The 16,319-nt window shown below is 46.6% G+C and overlaps 1 protein-coding gene across 1 annotated transcript; it reads right to left on the bottom strand.

The window, feature by feature from the left end:
• Positions 1-2,451: 2,451 nt before the first annotated feature.
• LOC121537548 (renin-like) lies at positions 2,452-16,111 on the bottom strand. The gene is made up of 9 exons (XM_041845156.1): positions 15,798-16,111; positions 15,274-15,427; positions 15,007-15,130; positions 14,760-14,878; positions 14,346-14,542; positions 14,115-14,237; positions 11,877-12,021; positions 4,115-4,213; positions 2,452-2,792 (listed from the first exon to the last, which is right to left on the bottom strand). The coding sequence occupies exons 1-9, from the start codon at positions 15,872-15,874 to the stop codon at positions 2,631-2,633; spliced, it is 1,200 nt and encodes a 399-aa protein (XP_041701090.1). The 5' UTR covers positions 15,875-16,111; the 3' UTR covers positions 2,452-2,630.
• Between the last annotated feature and the right edge of the window lie 208 nt (positions 16,112-16,319).

Here is a 16,319-nt window from a genome sequence, read left to right as displayed (position 1 = left end):
TTGTTCCCCACTGTATATATTACACATACTTGCTACAAAACTTCCTCCATACTTCCATTCATTTTTTATGGGTTACCTTCAAAACGGGGAACACCATCGTGTTTCCATTGAGTGGTCTTATTCATTTTCTAGGCCAAACCGTTCGGACGCTGCAGAAGTTATCGTTAGAAGACCGATTTTCAGGATGTCTTATAGTCTGACAAACACCGCTGTAGCTCGGCCACCTTCCACTGCAGATTGAGACGCAGCCCATGCAAGAAATATAGGATTTTGATGGGGATTGTTTTATTATGTTACTTAGATTGACACACGGGTGCGTCAATAGACTGGTCCCTCAGTCGAGCAGTGATTTTCAAACACAGATTCAATCACAAAAACCAGAAAGGTTTTCCAATGTCTCGCAAAGAAGGGCACCTATTGGTAGATGGGTAAAAAAAAGCAGAAGATGAATATCCCTTTGATCATGGTGAAGTTATTAATTATTGGATGGTGTATCAATACACTCAGTCACTACAAAGATACAGGCGTCCTTCCTAACTCAGTTGCTGGAGAGAAAGGAAACCATTCAGGGATTTCACCATGAGGCCAATGGTAATTTTAAAACAGTTACAGATTAATGGCTGTGATAGGAGAAAACTGAGGATGGATCTACAACATTGTAGTTAATCCACAATACTAACCTAAATGACACAGTGAAAAGAAGGAAGCTTGTACAGAATAAAACATATTTAAAAACATGCATCCTGTGTTAAGAACTAAGGTAAAACTGCAATACATTTGACAAAGAAATTAACTTTATGTCCTGAATACAAAGTGTTTTGTTTGGGGCAAATCCAACACAACACATCACTGAGTACCACTCCTCATATTTTCAAGCATGGTGGTGGTTGCATCATGTTATGGGTATGCTTGTCATCGGCAAGAACTAGGGAGTTTTGTTGGATACAAATAAATGGAATAGAGTTAAGCGCATGCAAAATCCTAAAGGAAATTCACCTTTCAGCAGTACTATAACCTAAAACACAAGGCCAAGTATACACTGGAGTTGCTTACCAAGACAACATTGAATGTTCCTGAGTGGCCTAGTTACAGTTTTTACTTAAATCGGCTTGACAATCTATGGCAGGACTTGAAAATGGCTGTTTAGCAATGATCAACAACCAACTTGATTTGTTTAATGTTTTTATTTAATTTATTAGGATCCCTATTAGCCGACGCCAATGGCGTCTTGCTGGAGTCCGACACATACGGAAAAATACATTACAGACAAAATACTTTACAATTTACTGTGGGGACTGTGAAAAGACCCCTGGTGGCATGTCTGGTGGGGTAAGTGTGTGTGTCAGTGTTGTGTGTAAGTTGACCAAGTAAACAATTTGGAATTTCCAACACATTAATGTTTCTTATAAAAACAAGTGGTGCAGTCAGTCTTTCCTCAACTCTGAGCCAAGAGAGACTGGCATGCATAGTATTAATATTAGCCCTCTGATTACAATGAACAGCAAGATGTGCCGCTCTGTTCTGGGCCAGCTGCAGCTTAGCTAGGTCTTTCTTCACAGCACTTGACCATATGACTGGATAATAATCAAGATAAGATAAAACTAGAGCCTGCAGGACTTGCTTTGTGGAGTGTGGTGTCAAAAAAGCAGAGCATCTCTTTATTAAGGACAGACCTCTCCCCATATTTACAGCCATTGAATCTACAGTACTGTAATATTTACTGTAGTAATTTTGCTGAAATTCTTGTAGTATATACTATAGTGTTTTGGTTGTATTATCTTTGACATCGAAGTGGAGGCTTTCTCCTTGAGGAAACCTTCTAGAGAAATACAAAACTATTTTTTCTCCACAACCTGTAGGTCGTTAGGACTATGGTCTGAATGGATAGTTCAGAGCTTCTGCCATTTTCTATAACCTGTAGGGAACACAATATATGATCTATACTTGGTATGTAGGTTTCTCACTTATGGGTGGCACAAATTGGGATATGGAGAGGGGAATGGGCAGGGAATATGCAAATTAAATACTGTAGTATTTACTATAGTGAAAATGTTTTTGTGTTTTTGCACTGTTTTTGCGGACGTTACTGTAGTATTTACTACAGTGTTTCTTTTTCAGATAATACAGTAGTATTTACCATAGTATTCTGCAGTATACTGCAACATTCTATAGTAAGTACTACACATGATTGAGGGATACTACAGTGTGTAGTACAGTATACTACAGTTTACTACAGAATTCTATAGTAAGTACTGTAATATTCTATAGTAAACTAGTATATTTTTTCATGTGGGTGCCCCACTCCTAAAAAAAGACGCTTGTGTTTCTGCGGTCGGTGAATTAAGAACACTATGTTTTCTGCTTGTTTTTCCTATGATGACAAACACAGCCATTCTGATAACATAGAGTGCAAACAGAATTCCTCGACTGCAGACTACAAGAATATAGACATTTCCATTAAACAACCTTTATTCTTGTTACGTCATGACAATGCAGATATGAGGTCGGACATAATGCTATTACATGAGGATTGTTTAAAAAGAAAAGAAATAGAGGCTGATAGTATAAGACAGTAACAAAGAGTAAGAGCAAGATAGAGTGAAAGCTTGGTGGCTAAGTGGAGGATCCTGTCAGACTGCTGTGGCGAAGCCTATGCGGTTGTTGTGACGGTCAAACTCTGTGTAGTAGCGGGCGATGAAGTTGGCTCCCAGGATCCAGATAGGACCAGTAGGGGGCGGCACATCCAAACCCCTAAAGGTCACACTACATATGTCCTCTCCAAACTGAGATTGCTGCAGACACAGATAGAGTTCAAAACATCTTGGTAAAGATTTCCATAAATATATATTTATAATGCATTTATAATGCAATGTCACAGCTATAAGTAAGGGGTAATCAACGAGGGGCTATGCATTCCATTTGCAAATAATGAACTACGTGGACGGTATGTTCCACAACGCGCTTGCGGAGTGGAACTAATCTTCCACGGAGTTGCATAGAGCCCTGAGTTGATTATCCCTTTTATACCATGGCTATAATTGAACACATTTGCCACTAAGATGTGTTCATTTGTAGGTAGAAATGTCCCAGAGTGCAGTATAACTGCAGTACACTGTAGTATAACTGTAGTTAGTGTGCAGTATAACTGCAGTATGCTGCAAATACTGTGTCGAAAAGAACACCTTTTATTTACTGCAGTAATTTTGCAGTGTAAGTGTAGTTAGAGTGCAGTATAACTGCAGTTCAACTGCAGTTCAACTGCAGTACACTGCAGTTATTCTGCAATTACTGCGTCCAAAATACCACTGTCAACTGCAGTTACTGCACTTTTACTGCAGTTTCAAAACTGCAATCTTTTTTTGTAAGCGGTGTTCAACATCCATGAAGTAGCTAGCAAGTTTACTACAGCAGTTGCCTTGGTAACCAAGCAAACAGACTTGCTAGTTTAGCTAACCAAACAATCAGTCCTAGCTTGCTATTATGAAAATCAAATTCAACAATGCAATAACGTTAATGTTTTCAATTTGACTTTCTTTCTGTCATGGTCGTTGAGAGATGGGTCAGACCAAGGTGCAGCATGATATGCGAACATGTTTATTAAACTGAATACACACTGACAAAATAACAAACGGCAACGAAACATGACGTCGGAAGGATATACACAAACAAGATCCCACAACCCAGGCAGGAAAACTGGCTGCCTAAGTATGATCCCCAATCAGAGAGAACGAGCGACAGCTGCCTCTGATTGGGAATCACTCCCGGCCAAACATAGAAATACAAATACTAGACTCTAAACATAGAATCTAAACAGAAGACTCACACCCTGACCCAACCAACAAGAGTTCTCTCGATCAGGGCGAGACACTTTCAAAAGCAGCTCAAACATAGAACGTGTAAGAATGAACTAGCCATTGAATTCTAACGTGCTGATATACCGTGCGTTTTAGGGAAATAATGCACGTTCTAGAATACCCTTCCAGCCAATCAAAAATGAGTATTCAACAATGCCATGGAATAAGCACAAAATAAACATGAAATAATAGCTGCAAAGGTATAAATGACAATCGCCCTGTACCTGTATCCCAGTCATGCTCATTTCCATGTTGCTTACCCATAAGATGTAGTCCTCTTCGGTGAGGGTGTACTCATGGCCTCCCAGTTGGAAGGTAACACTGGGTAAGGACTTCACCAGGTCACAGTTCACAGTGTACTGAAAAGGGGACAAAGAACACAGCTTAGTCCACACCAGAGAGGTATTCAGAAAGCCGGATTTGTGACTTAAGGAGATTTGTCAACCCAGAACTTGTGCAAACTCAGAATTTCCGGCTCCAGAAAGAAAGCTTGAAAGATAGCCTGATCAGACACCATAGCAACGAATGCTCTGAAGCAAACCAGCTACCTACTAGGTTAGAATGATCTTAGCCTATCCTGGTGAATAAATACGGGACTTATCCGCCAATTAGATTCTTGTTTGTCACTATGGCCTGTCCTTTCTTGGAAAATCCACTTGACATCGGAGCCTACATTGTTACAATAGGAATGAATTATTGGACCTCGAATACATCCTTTAGATCATTCAGAAGAAGTTATTTTTGAAAGTTATAATTTTTCAGCGCAATCACTCATATATCTGGTCAATTTACTCAACCAATATAAAGCAAATGTAACCCAACGCTGTTTCACTTTGACTGCTATACAAACTCTGTGTATTGCTTAGTGATTTTTTTGCCACTGGAAGTTTCCTGTACAATGTGGGCGATGCTGAACTATTTGGCAAGGCAACTGTGTGTAGAGCTATAAGAAGAATCTGCCTCGCATTGAATATATTTTTTAATGTCTTTGTTGCATTCCCTGGCCATCAAGATGTCCATATAATCAAGGAGGACTTTTTACAGTAGGCTGCGGTCAGTTGACTGCCATTAATGCTTTGCTATTCTCAAATTAATAAACATAGGCAACATGATAAAATTGATAAATAGCCTAATTCATCCTGCAGATTTTCCCAACGTTATTGGTGCTATAGATGGGACATATATCCCCCATTCAAAGACACTCTAGACAAAATATTTTCACAGCATAAACAAACAGGTAGCTATTGAATACTGTAGCCTACACTTTTACCATACCAAATCATTTTCAGAAACAGTCATTCAATTCAATGATCTTGTCACGGTTTCGGCCGAGGCTGCCTCTCTTCCTTGTTCGGGCAGGCTTCGGCGTTCGTTGTCTCCGGAATACTAGCTGCCACCGTTGCATGTTTCTATGTTCGTTTGCTTTTGTCTGTTTGTTGTGACACCTGTTATCGTTTAGTGTAATTAGTGTCCTATAAGTTTCTCGTTGTGTTTGTCTAGTGTTGTGTGTGATTGATTTATTTCTGTCGTGTGTTTGCTTGTAGGATTTACTTATTCGCTCGGTTGAGCTTTACTCCACTGTGTTGGAGCGTTTTGCGCACCTGTGTAGTGCGCCTTTTGTTTTGTCGCCTACGTGCGTAGTTTCGCCTTCGGGCAAGTTTGTTCGATTTTTCCTTGTTGGAAATTTCACTAAAGTCTTTTGGACTATACTTCGGTGTCCTGCGCTTGATTCCACCACTACACCCACCTACAGCATTACTGACAAAATCACACACCTTCAAGAATGGAATCAGCAGGAGCCGCAGCAGCCCAGGCGACGCTGGAGGACAGGGTCCGTGAACAGAGTGACCAGATCCTGCAGATGGGGTCCGCACTGCAGGAGGTGATCACCACCATCCGAGGCTGGGGGACTCCTCCACCGCCATCCTCTCTGCCAGCACCATCGGCAAGTCAGCCCATTCCCGCTCCTGAACCCAGAGGAGTTCGACTCTCGCTCCCGAGGGCCTACGATGGGACCGCGGCCGGGTGTCAGGGATTCCTTCTCCAGGTGGAGCTTTACCTGGCCACCGTACACCTGGCGCCCTCGGGACATGAGAGCGTGTCCGCCCTGATCTCCTGCCTTTCCGGGAAGGCGTTGGAATGGGCCAACGCAGAGTGGAGGAGGATCGACGCGAACACCATCACCTACGACGAGTTCTCCCGCCGCTTCAGGGCGGTGTTTGACCATCCCCCGGAGGGGAAAGCGGCGGGGGAAGAGGAGTGCCCAGGAGTTCGCCTTAGAATTCCGTACTCTAGCGGCGGATGCAGGGTGGAATGAGCGGGCTCTCATCGATCACTACAGATGTAGTCTACGCGAGGACGTCCGTAGGGAGCTGGCCTGTAGGGACACCAGCCTCTCGTTCGACCAGTTGGTCGTCATGTCCATCAGGCTGGATAACCTGCTAGCTACCCGCGGACGTTCCGAGGGGGGTCCGTCCATTTCACCCTCCAGCGCCTCCGAGCCGTGCCCCATGGAGCTCGGGGGCGCTGGCGCTAGAGAGAGGAGGGGTCGGCTTACGAGGGGGTCCATCTCCTGCACCAACTGTGGTCGGGGAGGACACACCGCGGCTAGGTGCTGGGGTTGGCCTCCTAGGGGAGAGGACGACAGGTCCCGCACTGGGGAGTCCTTCCAGGTGAGTAGGCGCCCCACTCACCCAGAGCTCTCTGTTGCACATTTCTGTATACCTGTGCGTTTTCCACAGGTAGCACCTCATTCCCAGCATAAGGCGCTGGTAGATTCAGGCGCGGCTGGGAATTTTGTTGATAAGAAGTTTTGTTTAGCCTTAGGGATTCCCCTTCTCCCTGTTGATGTCCCTTTCCCCGTTCATGCCCTAGATAGCCGTCCGTTGGGTGCGGGCTTGATCAGGGAGGTCACTGCGCCACTTAGGATGTGTGCGCAGGGGGGGTCATCAGGAGATGATTCAGCTATTTCTGATCAACTCGCCTGCGTATCCGGTGGTGCTGGGCATGCCCTGGTTGAGTACCCATAACCCATCTATTTCGTGGCAGGAGAGGGCTCTGATGGAGTGGTCTGCCCAGTGTGTGGGTCGATGTTTGGGCGTTTCCGTAGGGGGCTACCTCGGTGGAGAGTCCAAACCAGGTGCCCGCATTGCACGTTCCCCCTGAGTATGGGGATTTGGCTATTGCGTTTAGTAAGTCGAGGGCGACGCAGTTGCCGCCCCATAGGCAGGGAGATTGTGCAATAGACCTCCAGGCAGGAGCTGCGCTCCCACGGAGCCATGTGTATCCTCTGTCTCAGGAGGAGAAGAAAGCTATGGAGACTTACATAGACGAATCTCTGAGACAAGGATACATACGGCCTTCCACTTCCCCTGCGTCCTCGAGTTTCTTTTTTGTGAAGAAAAAGGATGGTGGGTTACGCCCGTGCATCGATTACCGTGGTCTCAATCAGATCACGGTGAAGTACAGTTATCCACTCCCGCTGATTGCGACCATGACTGAGTCATTGCATGGGGCGCGTTTCTTCACTAAATTAGATCTCAGGAGCGCGTGACAACTTGGTGCGCATCAGGGAGGGCGATGAATGGAAGACAGCCTTTAGTACCACCTCGGGCCATTACGAGTATCTTGTCATGCCATACGGGTTGATGAACGCTCCGTCAGTTTTCCAATCATTCGTGGATGAGATCTTCAGGGACATGCAGGGGCAGGGGGGGTGGTTGTGTACATAGATGACATTCTCGTGTACTCGCCTACCCGAGTCGAGCATGTGGCCCTGGTGCGCAGAGTGTTGCGGAGGCTGGTGGAGCACGACCTGTATGTTAAGGCAGAGAAGTGTCTGTTTTTCCAGGAGTCGGTCTCCTTTTTGGGGTATCAGTTGTCTGCGTCAGGGGTGAAGATGGAGGTAGACCGGGTGTCAGCTGTGCGTAATTGGCAAACAGCAACCACTGTGAAGGAGGTGCAGCAGTTTTTGGGGTTTGCGAATTACTACCGGAGGTTTATCCGGGGTTTTGGACAGGTGGCAGCTCCCATCACGTCTCTTTTGAAGGGGGGTCCGGTGCGTCTGCAGTGGTCTGCCGAGGCGGACAGGGCGTTTGGGAGGCTGAAGGACCTGTTTACCTCGGCCCCGGTGCTGGCGCATCCGGATCCCTCTTTGCCATTTCAGGTAGAGGTGGACGCGTCAGAGGCCGGTATAGGAGCCGTGCTTTCACAACGGTCAGGCGCGCCACCTAAACTCCGCCCCTGTGCTTTTTATTCCAAGAAGCTCAGTCCGGCGGAGCGAAACTATGACGTAGGGGACAGGGAGCTGTTAGCCGTGGTACAGGCCCTAAAGGTGTGGAGGCACTGGCTTGAGGGGGGCTCAACACCCTTTCCTCATTTTGACGGACCACCGTAACCTGGAGTACATCCGGGCAGCGAGGAGGCTGAACCCTCGCCAGGCAAGATGGAATATGTTTTTGACCCGGTTTACATTTAAGATCACGTACATCCCTGGGTCACAGAACGGTAAGGCAGATGCACTGTCTCGGCGGTATGACACGGAGGAGAGGTCCGTGGAGCCCACTCCCATACTGCCGGAGTCGTGTCTGGTGGCACCGGTAGTGTGGGATGTCGATGCTGAGCTCGAGCGGGCGTTACGCACCGACCCTAGTCCACCGCAATGCCCGGAGGGTCGGAAGTACGTTCCGCTCGAGGTTCGGGATCGATTGATCTATTGGGCTCCCACGTCACCCTCCTCTGGACACCCTGGTATCGGCCGGACAGTGCACTGTCTTAGTGCCAAGTACTGGTGGCCCACGTTGGCAAGGGATGTGAGGGTTTATGTTTCCTCCTGCTCGGTGTGCGCCCAGTGTAAGGCGCCTAGACATCTGCCTAGGGGTAAGTTACTACCCCTGCCCGTTCCACAACGACCATGGTCTCACCTCTCGGTGGATTTCCTTACTGACCTTCCTCCTTCACAGGGGAATACCACTATACTGGTCGTTGTGGACCGGTTTTCTAAGGCCTGTCGTTTGCTCCCCATGCCGGGCCTTCCTACTGCCCTGCAAACTGCCGAGGCACTATTCACCCATGTGTTCCGGCACTACGGGGTACCCGAGGATATTGTGTCTGATCGAGGTCCCCAATTTACCTCCAGGGTCTGGAGAGCCTTTATGGAGCGGTTGGGGGTCTCGGTGAGCCTCACCTCGGGTTACCACCCGGAGAGTAATGGGCAGGTGGAACGCGTGAACCAGGATGTGGGTAGGTTTCTTAGAACATACTGCCAGGACCGGCCGGAGGAGTGGGCAAGGTACATTCCCTGGGCCGAGATGGCCCAGAATTCCCTACGCCATTCCTCCACTAACCTAACCCCTTTTCAATGTGTGTTAGGTTACCAGCCGGTTCTGGCACCTTGGCAGCAGAGCCAGATCGAGGCTCCTGCGGTGGATGAGTGGGCGCGGCGCTCGGAGGAGACATGGAACGCTGCACACGTCCACCTGCAGCGGGCCCTCCGTCGTCATAAGGCGAGCGCCGATCTCCACCGCAGTGAGGGACCGGTGTACGCACCTGGTGATCGAGTCTGGCTCTCTACCAGAAACCTGCCCCTCCGCCTGCCCTGTCGGAAACTGGGTCCGGCGGTTTGTAGGGCCATTTAAAGTCCTGAGAAGGTTGAACGAGGTGTGTTACAAATTACAACTACCTGTTGAATATAAAACTATTAACCCCTCGTTCCATGTGTCTCTTCTCAGGCCGGTGGTAGCTGGCCCACTCCAAGAAAGTGAGATCAGGGAGACTCCTCCGCCCCCATTGGACATCGAGGGGCACCGGCGTACTCCGTGAGGTCCATCTTGGATTCGAGACGTCGGATGGGGGGTCTCCAATATCTAGTGGAGTGGGAGGGGTACGGTCCGGAGGAACGGTGCTGGGTGCCGAGGAGAGACATTTTGGACCCGTCTCTCCTGACGGAATTCCATCGTGGGCACCCGACGCACCCTGCTCCGCGTCCTCCTGGTCGTCCCCGAGGCTGGAGTCGGCGCACGTCTGGAGCCGCGCGTCAAGGGGGGGGTACTGTCACGGTTTCGGCCGAGGCTGCCTCTCTTCCTTGTTCGGGCAGGCTTCGGCGTTCGTTGTCTCCGGAATACTAGCTGCCACCGTTGCATGTTTCTATGTTCGTTTGCTTTTGTCTGTTTGTTGTGACACCTGTTATCGTTTAGTGTAATTAGTGTCCTATAAGTTTCTCGTTGTGTTTGTCTAGTGTTGTGTGTGATTGATTTATTTCTGTCGTGTGTTTGCTTGTAGGATTTACTTATTCGCTCGGTTGAGCTTTACTCCACTGTGTTGGAGCGTTTTACGCACCTGTGTAGTGCGCCTTTTGTTTTGTCGCCTACGTGCGTAGTTTCGCCTTCGGGCAAGTTTGTTCGATTTTTCCTTGTTGGAAATTTCACTAAAGTCTTTTGGACTATACTTCGGTGTCCTGCGCTTGATTCCACCACTACACCCACCTACAGCATTACTGACAGATCTTCCTTACTTCTTTTGTCAGATGATCTGTGACTCCCATTGGGTTACAACTAAACAACACACATTGTCGCCCGTGTTGTCATGAAAAGCACTCTATGAATTCAATTAATTATTATTCATCCTACATAGGCTATGGAATGGGCCTACAATTGTGACATAGGCTGCTACAACTTACATATTAGGCCATAGCCTTGACACTTAATATAACCAATGTTGCAATAAAAGTGCTCTATAAAGTGAAAGCATTATTATTAATCACCCATGTGTGTAAGCTAGGCCTATTAGATATTGGAAACGTGCCACTTCACTTGCGCACTTACCCTGTCTGCAATTTTCTGCCAGGCTCCCTCTCTGGCTTTTGCTGCAGCGGATGTATTACTTTTTTTGGTAAATATGTGAACATATTCATTGTATGTTGTTACAATTGTTTCTTGTTCTAGAAATGTGAAATATTGGGCTCTGTCTTTTGACTCCATATCTAACGTTTTTTTCTGTCATCGACATGAGGACCTTTTTGAATGTTGCCTGCACGTGCCAGTTGTCAGATCAACCAATCTGCGCTTCGCTTAGCCTAATAACTTAGTCGAGAAGCAACCATTCTGGAACCAAGAAATCCTGGACTCCCTCATCTGGTTAAGACAAGACGGATATGTTCAGGAAATCCTGAATTTGTTAAACCATCTTTCTGTAATACCCCTCTGAAGATAAGATAGATAAAGGGACAATCTGCAGTTGCTACATCTATTTTTGGACTTATAAATTAATGATTTGTAGGCCCTACCCATTGATTCTTGAAACATTTGACTTATAAATGCCTCATGAGCTTAGTTCAAGTGTCATATCCCATCAGAAGCCAAAATATAAATTTGTTTTAATCCAATGTTTGTAAACAAAGTAAATGTAAATGAACACTGCATAGACTCAAAACATGGTTAAAACTTGAGCATGGTTACATTTCTCCAGCCACATCCCTCAGCTTTTTATGGAAACTGTGTTGGGGAAATGCTTTGTTATTGTTTCAACTGCGGATTGCCCCTTTAAGAGACGGTTCAGGTGATAAAGATCTATGGCTGAGGGGATTCGATTAATCTGGGCCGGCGTGTGAAAGTTAATTGCATTAGTTTTGAAACAGGGCTGCCTCCCGGGCATGAGCCAGATGCCCCGTTCAAAGCCCACGGAGAAGTCAGCTCAAAATAAAAGTGATTTAGGACCACGTGGAGTAATTAGTAGGATTTTGTGTTTTAACATGCAAAAGTGATTGCTTTTGATTAAAAACCTTTTATCTGCCTTCCCAATGAAAACTAGTTTGAAAATTCTAATATATGTTTTATGGAAAATAAATGTGGTATGTTTCTGGACGATGCACAATGCTGCCATGTTGACAACATGACCATGCGGCGCAGATTACTGTTCGATTTGAGAAGGGCGCTCCTCACGCACCGCTTTTGCCAGTTCACGTCACGGGCCATAGACTGGTGCCCCCCGGCATAATTTAATCTGCCCAATTTGCGATGTACATACCCCTCCCTCTGCCAGCTCTGTGGCTCCAATGGTCTTCATCAGCACAGACACAGAGGAGGCGGGGCCTGTGATGTAGGAGGAGCCTGTGTCAATCACAGCCGTGCAGCCCTCCTTACAGAACAGCCTCTCCTCCCCCACAGACACCCTGGTAGAGAAGGGGGGGGACAAGAGGGGGAGAAAGAGAATTACACACACCACACACATACATACAGTGTGGGAAGAAAGTATTTGATCCCCTGCTGATTTTGTACGTTTGCCCACGGACAAAGAAATGATCAGTCTATCATTTTAATGGTAGGTTTATTTGAACAGTGAGAGACAGAATAACAACAAAAAAATCCAGAAAAACGCATGTCAAAAATGTTATAAATTGATTTGCATTTTAATGAGGGAAATAAGTATTTGACCCCCTCTCAATCAGAAAGATTTCTGGCTCCCATGTGTCTTTTATACATGTAACAACCTGAGATTAGGAGCACACTCTTAAAGGGAGTGCTCCTAATCTCAGTTTGTTACCTGTATAAAAGACACCTGTCCACAGAAGCAATCAATCAATCAGATTCCAAACTCTCCACCATGGCCAAGACCAAAGAGCTCTCCAAGGATGTCAGGGACAAGATTGTAGACCTACACAAGGCTGGAATGGGCTACAAGACCATCGCCAAGCAGCTTGGTGAGAAGGTGACAACAGATGGTGTGATTTTTATAAATTGATTTGCATTTTAATGAGGGAAATACGTATTTGACCCCTCTGCAAAACATGACTTAGTACTTGGTGGCAAAACCCTTGTTGGCAATCACAGAAGTCAGACGTTTCTTGTAGTTGGCCACCAGGTTTGCACGCATCTCAGGAGGGATTATGTCCCACTCCTCTTTCCAGATCTTCTCCAAGTCATTAAGGTTTCGAGGCTGACGTTTGGCAACTCGAACCTTCAGCTCCCTCCACAGATTTTCTATGGGATTAAGGTCTGGAGACTGGCTAGGCCATTATATTAATGTGCCTCTTCATGAGCCACTCCTTTGTTGCCTTGGCCGTGTGTTTTGGGTCATTGTCATGCTGGAATACCCATCCACGACCCATTTTCAATGCCCTGGCTGAGGGAAGGAGGTTCTCACCCAAGATTTGACGGTACATGGCCCCGTCCATCGTCCCTTTGATGCGATGAAGTTGTCCTGTACCCTTAGCAGAAAAACACCCCCAACGCATAATGTTTCCACTTCCATGTTTGACGGTGGGGGGTGGTTTTCTTGGGGTCATAGGCAGCATTCCTCCTCCTCCAAACACGGCGAATTGAGTTGATGCCAAAGAGCTCGACTTTGGTCTCATCTGACCACAACACTTTCACCCAGTTCTCCTCTGAATCATTCAGATGTTCTTGGCAAACTTCAGACGGGCATGTATATGTGCTTTCTTGAGCAAGGGGACCTTGCGGGCGCTGCAGGATTTCAGTCCTTCACGGCGTAATGTGTTACCAATTGTTTTCTTGGTGACTATGTTCCCAGCTGCCTTGAGATCATTGACAAGATCCTCCCGTGTAGTTCTGGGCTGATTCCTCACCGTTCTCATGATCATTGCAACTCCACGATGTGAGATCTTGCATGGAGCCCCAGGCCGAGGGAGATTGACAGTTCTTTTGTGTTTCTTCCATTTGCGAATAATCGCACCAACTCTTGTCACCTTCTCACCAAGCTGCTTGGCGATGGTCTTGTAGCCCATTCCAGCCTTGTGTAGGTCTACAATCTTGTCCCTGACATCCTTGGAGAGCTCTTTGGTCTTGGCCATGGTGGAGAGTTTGGAATCTGATTGATTGATTGCTTCTGTGGACAGGTGTCTTTTATACAGGTAACAAGCTGAGATTAGGAGCACTTCCTTTAAGAGTGTGCTCCTAATCTCAGCTCGTTACCTGTATAAAAGACACCTGGGAGCCAGAAATCTTTCTAATTGAGAGGGGGTCAAATACTTATTTCCCTCATTAAAATGCAAATCAATTTATAAAAATTTTTACATGCGTTTTTCTGGATTTTTGGGTTGTTATTCCGTCTCTCACTGTTCAAATAAACCTACCATTAAAATTATAGACTGATCATTTCTTTGTCAGTGGGCAACCGTACAAATTCAGCAGGGGATCAAATACTATTTTCCCTCACTGTATATGCAAGTGTACCTGCACTGACCGACAGACAAACAGAGAGATACAGATAACATGCACACAGACATATACAACTTTCCCATCTCACCCTTTCATGTTGACCTCCCATTTTCCTGCTTGACTGGTGCCCATGTAGTTGAAGGTACCAGTGTAGTAACCTGGGTCTGTCCCTCCCAGCACTAGCTCTCCACCTGGTTTGTGCATTGGGTCTCTGAGAGAAGAAAAACATATTTTTGACTAATTCACAGATTGTAATTTTTTTTATTTGTGTTTGTGGAGGAATAATCTGTACATGAACAGTGATAGTGATATCTCCTACTTGCTGTAATAGACAGAGAAGACATCCTCCTTGAGGATGTGCTGGGACATGATGCGGTCGAACACGGGGGTGATGCCGTCGATGGCCACGTTGGGGTAGCCCATCCCAAGGACCCCATCAAACTTGGCAAAAATGAAGGGGATGGCAGGCAGGGCTGTGACCTCAGCAAACACCTGGACCACTGGGATGCCACCCACCTAGAGGAAGCACAGAGTAAGATGTTGATCCATAATACCTAGATAAAAGTTTTCCCCCGGTAAGATGATCCTACTGTAGATCAGTACTTATGGGCAATGTCGACTATTATTCCTAAATTCTTTCACAAAAAAGCACAATGAAGAGAAGTAATAGGAAACAGATTAGGAGAAAGGGAAGGAAGGTTGTTTCCCTGTAGAGGTGTTGCTTTACACTCACCACAACCACATCCTCACTCAGGAATCCCCGGACGTTTCCAGAGGCATACTGGATGGAGAAACCTGTCCCGTTCTCTATGTGTGTTCGTGATTTGGAGGCGTCATATCTGTTGTGGGTAACTGAGAGTTCAAAGGTCACAGAGTCATAATCGTCCGGGAACATCATCATCTCTGGTGAAGCAATCACAGGTTTCATGTGTGTGTGTGTGTGTGTGTGTGTGTGTGTGTGTGTGTGTGTGTATACTTACAGCAGGCAGTGTAGAGTGGGGAACAGTTAGAAGAAGGCACCCACAGGTTGGCTGAACCGGTGTCAAATACCACATTGAACATCTGGGCAGGAGAACCAATACTGATCTCCCCATAATACTGGGCCTGAGAAAAAGCGAGAAGAGGAAGCAATGAATCATTTACACCACTGAGTTTGGCACAGGCTTTGTGTTCTCTCATTTATGTACTATTCCAATGTCAATTGCATCTATGTGTGGTCAGTGCAGTGTGTGCAGGTGGTCTCTCACATCCAGGTAGTTGGTGAGAGGGGTGGGAGCGGTCCCGTTGCTGGGGGAAGGGTAATCTTTGCTTTTCAGGGCCAATTCAGCGAAGAACTGGGCTGGGGACACACCCATCTCATGCAGAGTCTCTCTTATGGAGGGCATCTTCTTCAGACTAATCCTGATCAGAGCGGACAACGGTAAGGAAAGACCATCCAATATAATTATAGATAGGGAGTGACCAGGGGTGGGATGGGGGTGGGGTTATACAGTCCAGCCTGCAATCATGGACCACTGGTGATATGGGACCATGTGTCCTCGTGTCTGTATGACATTGTTGTTTCTACAGCTCTGCCAAAAATACACATTCTCTATTGATTTAGTTAAGCAAAAGAGCCTGGTTTAAAGGGATAAAATACACCCAAGTATCCATTCAACCTCCTTTGTGTCTATTGTAGGTAACATTACACAGAAGGACCATAACACTGAGGACAATAACATATTGCAGAGTAGACTTCATACAGTGAGACATACACAAAGAAAAAGGTTACCTTCGTAAGGCATGGCTGGTGGTCATCGTCAGTGACAGAGCAATCACACACACCCAGCATTGCATCAGCAGGGCCATGGAGACTCTGAAGCGTGAAGGAGTGTACGGGCCGTGAGAAGATGCACAAGTTATCCTAGTCAAGTTATCCTAGTATCGTTCCTCCGGGCACACCAGTTGGTTGTATATCCACTCTTCTGAAAGATTGGCCCCTCTCTCTCTTTCTCTCAGTCTCTCTACTCTTTTTATACCATCTCTCCTTCACTCCTTCAATGAGCTTTGACCCAAAGGCCACTGGCTCCAGCTCTGAGCTTCCCTAGAACTGTCCACCAAAAACAACCTTCTTCTCCCCCCTCTGCCTCCCTCCCTCACCCAGCACTCCCCTGACAAACGGGTCCCAAAGAGAGATTTGAACTGTGACCCCTGGGAAAAGATTGGATACAGAAAGCAGGAACGTAAGGCTCTTGAGAGAGAGAGCTCTCTTGCCAGGCTGGGCTTACATCATACAGTGGGGGGAAAAAGTATT

Source organism: Coregonus clupeaformis, chromosome 24, assembly GCF_020615455.1.
Source record: "Coregonus clupeaformis isolate EN_2021a chromosome 24, ASM2061545v1, whole genome shotgun sequence".
In the NCBI taxonomy this organism is placed as follows: domain Eukaryota; kingdom Metazoa; phylum Chordata; class Actinopteri; order Salmoniformes; family Salmonidae; genus Coregonus; species Coregonus clupeaformis.
This window is presented reverse-complemented; position numbering and strand designations above follow the sequence as displayed.

What these genes read in the sequence shown, in the direction of transcription:
- LOC121537548 (XM_041845156.1), bottom strand. Translation starts at nt 15,874, where the DNA reads ATGGCCCTGCTGATGCAATGCTGGGTGTGTGTGATTGCTCTGTCACTG. An exon ending in TTCTCTGTCTATTACAGCAA is followed by an intron (nt 14,238 to 14,345) that starts GTAGGAGATATC and finishes TTCTTCTCTCAG; the next exon opens with AGACCCAATGCACAAACCAG. An exon ending in TGGGAGGTCAACATGAAAGG is followed by an intron (nt 12,022 to 14,114) that starts GTGAGATGGGAA and finishes CTTCTCTACCAG; the next exon opens with GGTGTCTGTGGGGGAGGAGA.